This window comes from Anabas testudineus, chromosome 18 (assembly GCF_900324465.2).
Source record: "Anabas testudineus chromosome 18, fAnaTes1.2, whole genome shotgun sequence".
In the NCBI taxonomy this organism is placed as follows: Eukaryota; Metazoa; Chordata; class Actinopteri; order Anabantiformes; family Anabantidae; genus Anabas; species Anabas testudineus.
Genome location: NC_046627.1, coordinates 22,961,391 through 22,975,331, shown reverse-complemented (window position 1 = coordinate 22,975,331; position 13,941 = coordinate 22,961,391). Strand labels below are relative to the sequence as shown.

Genomic DNA, 13,941 nt, shown 5'->3' with positions numbered 1-13,941 from the left:
TGCTGTATATTTATTGCAGATCTGTATGCGCACATGTTCTTGCACACACACGTACCTGTCACTTGAAACCACTCTAAAAGTTAAGAAAAACGTTTTTCCTTTTTTTTTTTTTTTAATAGAAAAAAGAGTTTTTTCCCCTCTGGATCACATCACTGTTTGGTTAAACACCATGGCTCCCTCTTCTTCCAGATCTGACCTCAATGAGTAAGTAAAGAAATGTGTTATCTTCGAGCCAGAACGCAAATTATATCCACATGCAAATGTTCAGCTCTGTCCGGGGATGAATGAATCATTCTGCATTTTTCAAAATTAGGCCAATCACAAAGGGGAAATAACCAAACAAGTTCCCAACATCACACTCAATTGTGCAGTGGTGTAGCACATCATGAATACAAAGCAATCAAACATCTACAATGTCATGTCATATTTTGTATAATGTAGAAAAACAATATCTTAATGGTGATACTCCAACAGTATCTGAAGTGTCCTTCAGTTTCAGTCTATCGTGGAAAATGAAAGTGCACATACTAAAAATGAAAAAAACTTTAATACTCATATTCTATCAACACTACACATAGACAAATAAAGCTCGTTTTACATGTGTCTTTACAGCAAAACTTTAAATTCAAAAGGAAAACTGGACCATCTCCAACTCCTGCCAGGCACTGATTAGGCAAACATTGCTCCTGTGCTGCCATCTAAAGGACACATATGGTCACTGCTGTTGGATCCCAGTCAAAATTAGATTAGCCTTCCTGCCAATGTGCTTTTTATAGATCTTGGCATTAAACTGTTAGGTTGGGTTGTTTTTCCAGCATCTATTGCAGCTTCCAGCATACATATGTTATCAAAATTGCCATAGTATATTATAATTATGTATCAAGCATGTTTTGTGGTTGGACTTGTGGTCGTCTTTTGCAATAACTGAGTAATATTTCAGGATTAAACCTTTCTTCTGGATGTGCTGTGACTAAACTTTCTTGTCAAAACAAACAAGTTAAAAATCAACTTTAGAATATGGAGCAATGTTATTGTTGTAAACCACACTTCAATGGAAATTTCAAGCAGCGGTATTTATCCTGAAGGTAACATGGGTGTTTTTGTTCTCGGGGGTGTATACACATGCCAGTCATCACAAATATGATCCTACTGAGCACATTTAAAGGCTAGATAAGCATTTTTGCTTCATCAAGGGAGGAGGTTATGATGCTTTCAGCCAGCTGGTGAGCAAATACATGAAGACTGCTGTCATCTGCTTTCTGCTCTCTGCTCTTTGCGTTTAAGACCCACTCCATAATATCACATGAGAGAGCCTCTGCAAAAGCTTCCATCATGGCTCCGTGCTGAGAGCCAACTTCCACATTGTCTCTTGCCATATCATCTGTGCACAGTGAATGCATCAGTTGCTCCATTAACTCCACCCTGTGGTCATTGTTGGCACCATCTGAGTCATCTTCCTTTGGGGTTGGTGGAGGGGGTGAGGGCAAGAAAACCTTTGCCAAGCCCCCTTTCAGCTTCCGGGCAAAACTGTGGCGGCTCCTCTCAAGCTCAGGGAGAAGAGGGGTAGTTGGAGGGGCATCAGGGTAGTCGAGGGATCCCACAACAGGGAGCCCTGACTGTGACAGAGGGGGGTGGTAGGGCTGGGTGTCTTTGGAGGACTGGAATTCTACAACTTGATCCATCTCTGTATCTGTGTTCAAAACATCTTTTTCTCCCCCAGCTTCATCCATGATAGACTGACTTTCAACCTGTCCATCACCAAACTTCACGCCAGCTAATGTTGAACTCTGGAAAGCCTTGACATTGTGACCTCTGCTTGCCTCCCTTAGAGCAACATCAATCACAGCTGATGCTAACTCTTCAGCTAAAATCTCCTCGACTTGTTTAGAGCTGGATGCTTTGGATTCCACGATTTCCATTTGGCCTAGAAACGACTGTATGATGTTTTTTGCCATATTTTGGGCAAACTTCTCATGAGCCTCAGTGTTTAGGGGGGGTCTGTTAAGGCCTTCGACAAGGCCAGGGTTTTCTGGAGTGGGCTCTGGCACCCTTGAAGCTGCACTTGTTGTCTGCATCAGATCCTGTGAGAATAAGAGCAATAATCTAAATCAGGATGAAGAGATATTGTTTTAATTGATGCCGTTTTTTGTAAAAAGGACTTTGAAAAGCACAAGCACAAAAAATTCCAAAGATGGTTTGAACCACAGCCTTGTTCCTATAATTAGCAAATGTTTGTATTTTTTATTAGAGTATTACTTGCCAGCAGCTAAAGCTTGGAAGACTATAAATATTTCCTCTGGTGCAGCGTTTCCTTCAAAGTCTCTGCTAATACCACATTCCTTGCTTGTTTAAGATTAGAAAAGAAATAGATAAGCTAGAAATTGAAAGAATGTTATATGTACAGTCAAATAGAAAGCGTAATATCAGTAATAAATAGAGGAAGAAAACACAGGGGCAGAAAGAACAGGAAGTCCTAGCTGCAGCCTCATGGAAAGTAATCGAGGCCTCCGACCACAGCCTGTCACCACACGAGCTGTCAGCCAGCCAGGAAGTGACAAGCAGGAAGTTCAGTTTGATGTAGATTAGCAAAAAAACTCTGCACTTGTCCCTAAAGTAGCAACCTGTCATTTCTCTAAACTCGGTTGTACCCATCTTCAGGTGATCTAGACAAAACGTTCAGACTGTAATGTCAGAAATGGGGTAAACCCAATATTACATGGGTATTCTGTTGAACATTGATGTATGATCAAGACGGTCTGTCTGATCATTTTTGAAAATACCTTTAAAGGCTTAAAATGGGAGTTAGATGAGACGATCAATGCCACTCTCGTACTTGCATGTTTAATATAAAGCTCCTGGCAGAAACTCGTCATCTTAACACAGACTGGCAACCGAGGGGAGTGGCTGTTGAATTGATCAAAATCTGTCTAGCAGCACCTTTAATGCTCATAAACACATTAAATAACAACACAACATTACAAGTTTTAATCCCCAAAACCTGGAAAAGAAGTGAATTGAACAATGAAATGTTATTCTGTTGTTTTAGTTGTTGGTGTCTTTGCATCCAGCTAATTCTTTTCAGTTCAATTAGATTTTTAGGTTCAACAATTGGCCAAAAACATCAAAACATAGTTGTTATTACAGAGAAGTGGGTTTTATTTACTGCACTGTACATGTTCAAGTTACTTAATATTTAGCAAGCTAGCTGTAGCATTAGATAGCAGAAGTTAGCACAAAGATGTTAGCACCCGCTAATCACATATATTGTTGTTGTTGTTGTTTTTGTCTTAAACAGCCAACAGGTAAAACTTTGTCTAGGTAGCAGAAATGCCAACTACGCCTGAGCTGTCTTCAAATAATCATTTGCAGCTACTGAAAATCTGTTTCACTTTTCCAAGCTAGCATCAGTATTGCTAAGGTTATTTTAAGGATGACTGAAAAAGAGAAGCAGATGAGAGAAAGTAATGTGAAACTGAACCTAACATCAACTTAGAAAAGTTGACTTAAAAGACTTAAGTTCAACTCTTCCTGTGGAAAGCTAGATCGAAACATGACAAGCTATAAATATAATAAAGCACTCACAGAGCTTTTTGTCTTTCCTCTCCACGCTTGCGATCGACACTCCTGTTTTTAACAGTCTGTGTGTGTTACAGTCATGTGCCACAGTCTGGGTCCGAAGCCCAGAGAGGAGCACAACATCATATGCTGATGATGTGTTTGATACTAATGCACCTTACACACGTCTCTGATAACATCCTGACAGTTTCCACATTACTGCTCACTGACCTTTTATTAAAACTGGACTCCGAATCCAAAGAAAAACTTGAAGGAAAACTTGCACAAAATTATTTACACTCTGGACAGACATCAATTTAAAAACTATAGAAGTAGCTTAGACTTTAAAACCAAAATGTACATAAATGTAATGCAAAATATGAAAAGGAGATGTGGGAAACATCAGGCAGCCTGTTTGTAAAACAACTCACCAGATGATAAAAGGTGATGGTCTCCAGTGAAAATGAGTTTATACGGAAATAGTTTGGCAAATGAGTTCACCAGTTTCACTCACTTCCTGTGTGTGTGTGTGTGTGTGTGTGTGTGTGTGTATATATAAGAGAGGTAGGAAGACGTGCGTAGTTGTGTGCATGAGTGACAACAAGAGGAAATGAAAAAACCCATAGACACTGTGTAAAGCTACACTGGGTTCAAGTGAAACAGTCTGGTGCGACTAGAGAGGAGAAGAAGGAGAAGCTGGGAACGAGTCACAGATGCAAACCAACGCTCTGCCAAGCAGCATTCAGAGAAAGTTAAGAAATCGGAATACAAGCTAAAAAAGAAAAGAAAACGATTCTCACATCTCGGAAACTGGAACCATATGTGCAGTAAAAACGAGTCCCGTCAACTCTACTTGAATCAGGCGTTGGGCGCTCGCTGTATGTTTTGTGTGTAAAAGATTTACATGTATAAGCAGAGCGATTTCCCTCTAGATTTAAATGGAGTAGAATATAAACAGTGATATGAAGAGAAAATACTCAGTGATGGTACAAATACTCCACATATGTACTTATCGTGTACTATGACCACACTACGTCTTGATCAGTTTTGTGTAATTTTATATGAAACATCGCCCCCACTCCACTGACCCTGAATTTAATGCTCATACCCCGTGCAGATTCCTTCTTAGCTTCAAAGTATTATCCCTCTCAGCTCTGACAGAGACACAAGCAATCTGGAAGAAACTGCTCTCTTATGAAGGCTTTTTGTCTTGGATGAGGACAACAGGGAGGGGAGATGAAATAAAAGCAGTGCTGTGAGATGATATCTCTCTGTAGACCCCATTAGACGCCAGATTGCACTGTGTGAACTGAAGGCCATGAAGCTGCATTAGAGTATCCTGTTCAAATAAAGCGAACGTGGGGTGAATGTTGAAATGGAAAGGGCCCTGGGACTTTTTTTATTGTTTTGTTGAATCTGTTTCTTTTGTGCTGCACATTGAATTGAAAGCAAAAGCAGTTTAATGATAACAGGTCCAGAGAGAGTAAATAGTGTGATTAGGGGGTGTGTTCAGAAATGACATAGCTCCATGAGGCATTAATAATGGCCTCCAGGTTAAAGGAGGATTTAAATTCTTGCATCCAAGATTGATTCGGTCCTTTACGACAATGAGATACATTTTACAGTCCCAGTACTCATCATACTGACAGGAGTTTGACCTACCTGAACTCCTGGAAGCTGGATGGATATGAGTTGCCAGTTTTCCTGTGTCCATGTTGAACTCACCCTCCAGATGAACAAATGTGATCCACTTTTTTATGACCAGCTATTTTGCAAACTGTTACTGAAGTAACTCTGTGCTCTGGGTCCTGTGAGGCCCACCTCTGCTCTTTCGCCTCCAGTGCAGGAAATAGTTGTGTGTGTCAGTAAGCCTGTTGCTCAACATGATTGCTTAAATGGATTTTAGGGGGTATTTCAGGCTGGTGCAAGTGTATAAAAGAAATTCATACACATGGCAAGACCTAACTTTTACAGTTAAATCAGAAAAACGAAATAATTAGGGGAAAGGTAAACCCTAAGATATGTGAATGTTCACGATCACGTATGATGCATGAGGGTGCATCTCCCACAATATCTTACCGACTCCAACTAAGAGCTGCCAAGAACAGTTAATGTTACACAGCAAGTGCCATTTAAATATAGCACATATTAAAAATAGGAAACTTTGTGTGGATATGTGTTTGTGAATAAATGAATGAGTGAAAGGTTGTCATGCAAGGGTTACAAATCCAGTTGTAAAATATGGCAACAAAGCCACAAATACCACCAGAAACAAATAATGTGAACACAAACACAAAAGGTTCAGTGTAATCTGCTAAAAACCAAAATGGCAAGTTGTAATTTAAATATTTGATCAGTTTCATCATTCAAACACCGAAACTAAAAATAGCAACCATTTTTCTTCATGCAAAAACTGAATTTAAGCAGTAAACCTCTGCATTATCTATGAAAACATTGATTCTTCCAACATTTTACTTTGTACAAATTAACACAAAGGTAAGAAGAGTATTAAAGCACTTTCAAGCTGAAATATTGTTCTTTTTGTTGTTTTTGACAATGACTTGTATTGCACCACCCAAACAAAGGATGTGCGGGTATACAATTTGAATATAATAGAAATAGCTTCTTTATACATGGTAAAAGAAATCTTATATACAATACCCTATACTAAAAACTCTAAACCCTAAATGAGCATATTGAGTATGTGGACATTGAGAATAAATCCTGACATGATGAGCAGACTTTAGTGATGGTGGTCATGAGGAAAACATCTCTGTTTGAAAATCCCACAAGCCCCTCCTACTAGTTCGCTGGATTTAAAACAATAATAAATATAATAGAAATAGGTGGGCGGGGGTTATTTTGAACTGTTGAGCGGCTTGTGTTTAACTAAATAACACGTTTATATCATCCATAACCTGACAACATCGCCTTTTAACGCTATGACCTCTTCACACACGGCACTTCAGCGTGGACGCGTCTGCTTCCTGGGATCGTGACGTCACCCACAAACCAACGCCCCCCCCTTAGCAACGGCATCTTGTGCGACGTCCCGATTGGTCGGCGCCGCTCAAATTCCAGCCAATGAGCGCGCGGCGCAGCAGATTTGGATCCTCGGCTGAAACGCTGTTGCGTGAGCGCTCGTCGGCGAAGTGGGACCTCACTGTTTACAACGATTGAACCAGCTACGAGTGGTGTTTGCCGTGTTTAAAGGACGCAACTGGATCAAGCGTGCACGAATTACAGAGTGAGGTAAGAAGAGATATGGTTTTAGAGTCATATTGTGCATGCAGTGCTACTCGGTTCACGCGTGGAGACTCCACCCAGCAAACACAGTAGATTATGGTGATGCACAGTACAAATGACCTTAACGCTAACCTCTAATCAATCCTAACATCCACTTCTCGGTGCTGTTCACAGAAACAACCCGCCGTTTTCCAGTCTTTTTCTGCAAAGCAGCCCACCGTGCAGCCGCTGCAGCGTTTGTTTTGGGAGCTCAGAGCCAGACAGCCATGCCTTTTCCGCGGGGAAAGAAGCCCACAGTGACCGCAGGGAGCAAGATCCCCAAGTTAAACACGACCAAGTCGGAAAACCAGGTGAGACTATACACGCATCCGTGTGTTTTCTCCGTGTGGACACGGAAAACTGGAAATCAGCAGAGCTTACTGCGCCACCTGTTTGGGTTCAGCTTCTGAATTTGCCCACAGTGCAAATAACGCGATGTTTTGTGTTTTACTGTGAAGTACTCATTGTTGCATGCATGCATGGGTTCGGGAGTGAAATCTTGTGTCTTCTGTTCATGTCTCTGTGTGTGTGTGTGTTGCAGGAGGAAGGCCCACAGGTGAAGAGGTCTTCATCGCCTCCTCATGGAGCCCCCAAGAAGAGGACTGCTTTTATTGACATCACCAATGTAAGTGCTGCTTTGCTGTGAACATGAAATTATTTCAACTGAGGGTCAAAGCCAAGTATACAAGCTGGATGGAGCAATTCCAGAGCACACAAAGGACGTGAAATCCTAGATGATGATGAAATCTGCCACTCAACAATGCATTTCAACCTGCAGCTTCCCACGACTGAGGCTGAAGATGCTGAGCACAGCATTATCTTATTAATACAAGATGCTGCAGACGCTTTATCTACATACTACAAACCCCTTGATTTTTGAGTCGGTCATTTTCTGTAGTTCTGTGATTTATCTCTGCCAACTGTTAAGCTGGGTTTCCCCTAAAAAAAAAAAAAAAAAAAAAAAAAAAAAAAAAATCAGTGAGCTTTGTTGGAAAAACCCTGCTTCAGTTGGACTCCAATATAAGACCACAAAGTCCCTTCCTGAAATCCTTATAGAGAGTTTTTGTTTGCTGTACATGATTTACATTTAGTTTGATACAAAACCGCGGCCACCGACCCAGATGGACTGACAAGTACTGGATTCTATGTAATAAAAATGTAGCTTTCAGATACAACAGTGCTCTTCAGTGCATTAATAACTCTTCGCTGGAACATTGTAGTAATACTATTGTGTCCTCCTGCAATATTCTAGGCTTGGTTTCTGAGAATGTCAGGCTATATTTAAACAAGCTGCTGTCTGAATCCAGCAGGATGTTTTCGAGCTTAGGATGATCCCTCACAGCGTGTCATTTGTCTTAACTGTGCGTCCCTCTTGACGACAGGCTGTCACTGTGTGTCTGTCAGATTGTCGGCCCAGCAGTGATGGCAGCCACAGCTCAGTAAGTGGGATACTGTATGTGCCCAACATGTTGGAGGCGGTCACTGTGTGTGGTAGTGGGGGGGGGGGGGGCGATGCAGTGTCAACACAGGATCTAGATTTAACAGCATTTTAGATTAAAACTGGAAACCTTGCACTTGTTCCACCCTCAAATGGTTAAAATATGATGTTCATATTTGGCAATCATGTCTATGCATACATATACTGCTTACTCATCTTAACAAGTAGAAAATGTAACTGAACCAGTTTTGTTTGTAGTTTTTTTTTAATTACAAATTCTGTATAAGACAAAACATTGGACACTGAGCAAATTATACAATAACACAAGCTGTAGTCAGTGTGTGTATGCAGGCATGCTCACTGCATCCATGGGTGCTGTTGTACAGGTGTATCTGGGCTCACAGTAGTTCTGCACTGTGGTGTGAAGGTGTGTACTCGAACCGCTTCAGCGGGGCACGAATGTTGGTTTGTTCTCCTCAGCTGCCAAGTTCCTGCTGTGAAGCTAACGAGCTGGTGGAGAAATCAGATCACACACCTTATCTCTCAGTGTGTTGCACGTGCACTTAATTAACCAGGTTACATTCAGCTTTTTTCATATTCGGGGTCGGGGATTAGAGAAACCGCAACAAGTAAACCAAAGCAAACAAAAGTAAGGAAGCACGTGTTTTCATAACACTTTGGTCATTTTGATTTGTCTGGACCTTGTTTGCAGGCTCATAAGGTTCAGATCAGCCTTCCAGGGAGGAAGAAAGAATCTGCGAAAAAGACGGTGAAGAAAACGAGCTCCACCACGGTGTCAGCAAAGAACCAGGCCAACTTGAAAAAGTAACTATTTCTCTCTCCCTCTTCCTCCACTACGCATCTTTCTCATTAACAGCAGGTGACTTTGATGTCCTGCCTCTCCTTCTCTGCAGGTCTTCGTCTGTGAGCTCGGAGGGGGCACCTGCTGAGAAAGAAAAGTCCGACCTAGAGGAGGAGAAACCTCTCGAGGTGGAAGCACCGGCCGATGTAGCAGCTCCAGTAGAGGAGCTGGTGGCTGCTACGTCCCCTGCTGCCCGGGAAGTGCCTCCACACCTCCAGAGACAGCACGTAGGGGAAATGCTGCATTTTTAAAGAAACTCCTGACATGAACAGACTGTTTTAATCCAATATTAATGAAAAAAAACACCATACAATTTTTTTCCCTTTGTCAGATCCCAGTGGAATTTGACATTGACTCTGAGAACTCCGAGGACAGTTATATGTGCCCAGAATACGCCAAGGACATCTTCGACTACCTCAAACAGAGAGAGGTGAGCCAAACCAACACACTAGCTGAATACCAAAAGGGGGTGTGGACTGTGTTGGGAAGGGACAAATTCTGAATGCAAAGTTAATTTTTAAGTTATGTTCTGTTCCACTGTCTGCAGGAGAAGTTTGTCCTCTGTAACTACATGCCCAAGCAGCCCAGCCTTAACCCAGAGATGAGGGCGATCCTGATCGACTGGCTTGTTGAAGTGCAGGTGAGTTGTGCTGGAAGCCTGTGTGGGTTGGTGATTGTGACAAAAGATTTCAAAGGTGCAGAGAAATTTAACACAGCCGCGCTCTGCTTATGTGTGTGTTTAGGAGAACTTTGAGCTGTACCACGAGACCCTCTACCTGGCTGTAAAGATGACGGACCACTACCTGTCCCAGACTCCGGTCCACAGGGAGATGCTGCAGCTTGTCGGCTCCACTGCCATGCTCATAGCCTCTAAATTCGAGGTAAGGACGCACAGAATGCAGATGATTTAATGATTAAATTTTTGTGACAAACATAAAATGTACCGGCTTTATTAAAGTGTGATACTTAAGGCGCTTGCTCTCTTTTAAAAGATCTTATGCGGCAGCCTTGTTTTAAGCTTATTAGTCAAAGCGACACAGTCGATTTAGACTGAGTTACTGCATTAGCATGACGACTTATCTATTGAACCTGCAGGAGCGCAGCCCGCCGTGTGTCGACGACTTCCTGTATATCTGTGATGATGCGTACAAGAGGGAGGAGCTCATCTCTACGGAGGCCAGTATCCTGCAGACGCTCTCCTTTGACATCAACATCCCCATCCCCTATCGGTTCCTCAGACGCTATGCCAAGGTATGTGTCCAGCGATTACCTTGCCCAGGTGTTCAGTGGAGATTTACGTTACAAAAAACGCGACCTGACTGCGACATCACCGCATACGTGTGTTTGCATTTGTGTCTGCAGTGTGTGAGCGCGGGCATGGACACACTGACTCTGGCGCGGTACTACTGCGAGATGAGCCTGATGGAAATGGACCTGGTGGTAGAGAGAGGCTCACTAGTGGCCTCGGCCTGCCTGCTGATGGCACTAGTCGCCAAAGACCTAGGAGGATGGGTAGGTTCACTCGTCAGAGTTGGTCTCCTTTTCCTTGTAAACAGGGACTGTTTGCTTCTTGAGTTGAGTCGCCTTTGTCACTCGATTGTTTGATATCTGTTATTTTTTTATCAGCAATGATGGAAATGTCCTTGTTTGTGTTTTCCCTGTAGTCGCCCATCCTGCAGTTCCACTCCGGCTACCAGACGTCAGATTTGGCCCCCGTCGTTCGAAGGCTCCACTCGATGCTTACGACCCCTCCTGACGATAAGCTGAGGGCCATCAGGAACAAATACTCACATAAGTAAGTCTCGGGGACTTTTAAACCCTTTCGTCCACTTATTACGAATGATTTTAGATGGATAATAAACTGGTTTTAAGAGGTTCTGAGTATTAATGTCTCTTTTTAAAAAATGTTTTCAGGGTGTTTTTCGAAGTTGCGACCCTGCCAGTGGTCGACATTGACGTTCTGGAGAAAGCTTTAGCTCAGTGAGCCACTCTCTCCTAGAGAGCCTGTATATAATTTGTTAATATGTTTAATATTTATATACATACGCTAGTCTCTTTTATGTAATATTGCAAATAAATATTAAGTTACTAATGGAAAAGAGTTTTGATGTGGGCATTTATGTTTTGCTTTTTTTGTGTGTTAAAGAAAAAGCAACAACAAACAATATGCAGTGTATCTGCATATTGTTTGTTGTTGCTTTTTCTTTTTAAATGTGTTTCACAAGATAATGAAAGAGAAGAACATCTTCATTGATAATCTGTAACCCCCCCAAGAATTTAAAATTCTACAGAATTAAAAAAAGTGTAATTTTTATGATAATGATGCAGAGTTTGGCCCATTCTTACTTTTATTGATTGAATTATGCACTGGCCCACTTGTATTTATAGGTTTTCATACATTGTTGAAGCTGTTATCTGTGTGTTCTCATGTGTTGTACAGTGTTTATCATGTTAATGTCACTATGCTAGTTGTTCTAAAAGATGACCAGACAATGCTGTGCTGTTTTTTTTTAAATGGCTGTTAGTGCATACTCTTAAAATAAAGATGTCTTTTTCTTTTTTAAAATGCGTTTGATTAAAATGGTGGAATTTGTAACTGTCACACTAATATGCTTAGTTGGATAAGTCTGGTAAAAGCGTGTGTGTGTGTGTGTGTGTTAGATTGTTTATTGTTTGATTGTTTGTTTAAGGGGTTGAGTTTGTGATTGCTAACTTCAGGATAAAGGACTAAGAAATGTCCATGAACGTCGTCACGGTTAGTATCAGTGTGTCTTATGATGCTTGACCACTAGAGGTCAGTAGTGATTTATTAGAGATTTCAATGAAAATGATTGAAGTCCAGTTCAGACAAGATGCGCTGAAGCCTGTTGACTCCTGATGGTCCTGTAAAGCAAGTGCTCACAAAGACGCATCATTTGAAAAGGGTTAAGCACTGCAATCGGAGTTCAGTGCTTTTCCAAACCCTGGCACACATGACGCACATCTTTATTTATTTTTTCATGCAGGCAGCTTCTGGTGGTCTTTAACATTTATGATATACCTGCATGGTATGTATCGGCTTCAACAGTTTTTTATTTGTAACAAGTCTTATGTCAGTCCCCAGCTTCCAGTCAGTGTGTGACTATTAAAACCTTTCTAGCAGTCAAACCCTCTCGTGCTTTTCTCAAAACTCTTCACCTGACAATCACGGTTGCAGCAGCTGCGGGGATCCTGCCTTTTGGAGACTTGTCCAGGTCAATAAGTTGACCAGATGATGGCTGTAAGTCTAAAAATCCTCTCTTTCCCGCCTCGCTCTGCAGAGACCCGCTGCGGCTAAATGACAGCCTGCGAGAAAGGTGCAAAGGTGTGGAAATTGATTTTGTGTCCTCAAATGGAAATGGAACAGACTGAGTTTGAGCTCAAAATGTCCCCGTCTGACCACGTCACATCATACCTTCAAAAACTTTCCCTTTATGCGACAGGCAGGAGTCCACAGGTTGGATCTTAGATTCCCTCAGCCTGCCCTATTCTTTTCTTTTCCTGCATTCCTCTACTTGGATCTTGGTATGGTACTGCAGACGTTTTTCCAGTGGACGAACACTGCTCAACAACGTGTTCAGAAACAGATCCATTCTCAGAGTGATGAATTTCTCACTTGGATTGTTCGACTGGTTTTCATCAGACCCCGTCTCTAACCTTTAGTGTATCTTCCTTTGCATAGGGAATGATGAATAACAAACGATGACAGATGGCTAGAGGAAAGATAGTGACCTCGTCTGTGAGACTAGATCTACTGTACCTCTGTCATACACGTGGATAACTGTAAACTGTGGATCCATTTGGCACAAACACTCAGACACTCCAATCCTGTGTCTGCTGCCTCAAGACTTCTGAGCCAATTCTTCCTTTGTTATTCACTTAAATCAATTAAAGTGACTGATTGGCTGCGTTGTCTGTGTGTGTGTTTGCGTTCATTCCCGCAGTCAGAACCACAGATCCCAATAACTGAGTGGAGATGATGTCTAGTCGGCAGAGCAGATGCACATCCAAACTGGAGCTGCCAAACTGCATATGAGCTATTGATCAGTGGAGGGCTGAGAAGGGCACTGTCACTCTGTTACATTTACACGGTCAGAAGGAGCGGGCCGACCATGAGTTGGAGAATGGAAGGGTGGATACTGGGAGATTTTCCATTTTCCCCTTTAATCCACAATCAGATAAAGTCATGAATGCCTTTTAAGTACCTGCAGCTCAGTTTGAAGCACGTTCAACAGTTAATGCAGCTACTTGATCCCATAGTTATCCATGAATTGCACCATGTTAAAGAACCATTACCATTTAGACTGTGAACATATTCCCCCTCACAGAATCACAGCCTGCTCCCAGAACCAGAAGCCACTTGTCCTGTTTATTCAGAGATTCAAATAGATGTGTTGTCGTGCTCACTGATGGCCATTTTTGCCTTTTGAAGAAACTAAAACAGCGTAAAGATGAACTAGAGAGAGATATAACGTAGTTGTAAGTTGACTTACGGTAATAAAATAGTTAATTGTCAGTTAAGTGTGTTTTGATCTGTAGAGCCTGCATTTTAAACACTTAACTCCTTGACTCGTGGCTTCCTGCACGCACAAAATTATAATAATAGCAATCTAAAATGCTTTCTTATAAATGTTAAACTGCTCATGTATAGGTAATTAGAGGAATACCCTTGAGTGCAAATCAATGGCCATGATGGCCTTTCCTCCAAGACTGCATTTCAACAGGTGCAACCATGCAGAAATGGCAGCAAATAATATTTAAATGTATTTATATGAAGCGGAGC

The 13,941-nt window shown here is 41.8% G+C and overlaps 2 protein-coding genes across 4 annotated transcripts; one reads left to right on the top strand and one right to left on the bottom strand.

Annotated features, from left to right (window-relative positions):
- Window positions 1-528: 528 nt before the first annotated feature.
- On the bottom strand, window positions 529-4,075 carry si:dkey-171c9.3. Of its 3 annotated transcripts, none has more exons than XM_026353565.1 (2): window positions 3,987-4,075; window positions 529-2,081 (listed from the first exon to the last, which is right to left on the bottom strand). In XM_026353565.1, exon 2 carries the CDS (start codon window positions 2,073-2,075, stop codon window positions 1,167-1,169), a length of 909 nt encoding a protein of 302 aa, XP_026209350.1. In that variant the 5' UTR covers window positions 2,076-2,081; window positions 3,987-4,075; the 3' UTR covers window positions 529-1,166. The 3 variants fall into 3 exon arrangements, with proteins under 3 accessions (XP_026209350.1, XP_026209349.1, XP_026209351.1); XM_026353564.1 differs by having other exon boundaries at window positions 529-2,103; window positions 3,987-4,057; XM_026353566.1 differs by lacking the exon at window positions 3,987-4,075 and adding an exon at window positions 3,583-3,948.
- Window positions 4,076-6,475: 2,400 nt separating this feature from the next.
- On the top strand, window positions 6,476-11,302 carry ccnb3 (cyclin B3). Its single transcript, XM_026352384.1, has 12 exons — window positions 6,476-6,807; window positions 6,976-7,151; window positions 7,382-7,465; window positions 8,991-9,103; window positions 9,193-9,367; window positions 9,472-9,570; window positions 9,688-9,780; window positions 9,884-10,021; window positions 10,236-10,391; window positions 10,503-10,652; window positions 10,805-10,935; window positions 11,055-11,302. Exons 2-12 carry the CDS (start codon window positions 7,068-7,070, stop codon window positions 11,122-11,124), a joined length of 1,293 nt encoding a protein of 430 aa, XP_026208169.1. The 5' UTR covers window positions 6,476-6,807; window positions 6,976-7,067; the 3' UTR covers window positions 11,125-11,302.
- The last annotated feature ends 2,639 nt before the right edge of the window (window positions 11,303-13,941 follow it).

Bases quoted from the DNA above. Each gene is read 5' to 3' on its own strand.
- si:dkey-171c9.3 (XM_026353565.1), bottom strand. From the start codon at position 2,075: ATGCAGACAACAAGTGCAGCTTCAAGGGTGCCAGAGCCCACTCCAGAA.
- ccnb3 (XM_026352384.1), top strand. From the start codon at position 7,068: ATGCCTTTTCCGCGGGGAAAGAAGCCCACAGTGACCGCAGGGAGCAAG. The intron at 9,571-9,687 runs GTGAGCCAAACC...CACTGTCTGCAG, and splicing joins ACTACCTCAAACAGAGAGAG to GAGAAGTTTGTCCTCTGTAA. The intron at 10,936-11,054 runs GTAAGTCTCGGG...AAATGTTTTCAG, and splicing joins AGGAACAAATACTCACATAA to GGTGTTTTTCGAAGTTGCGA.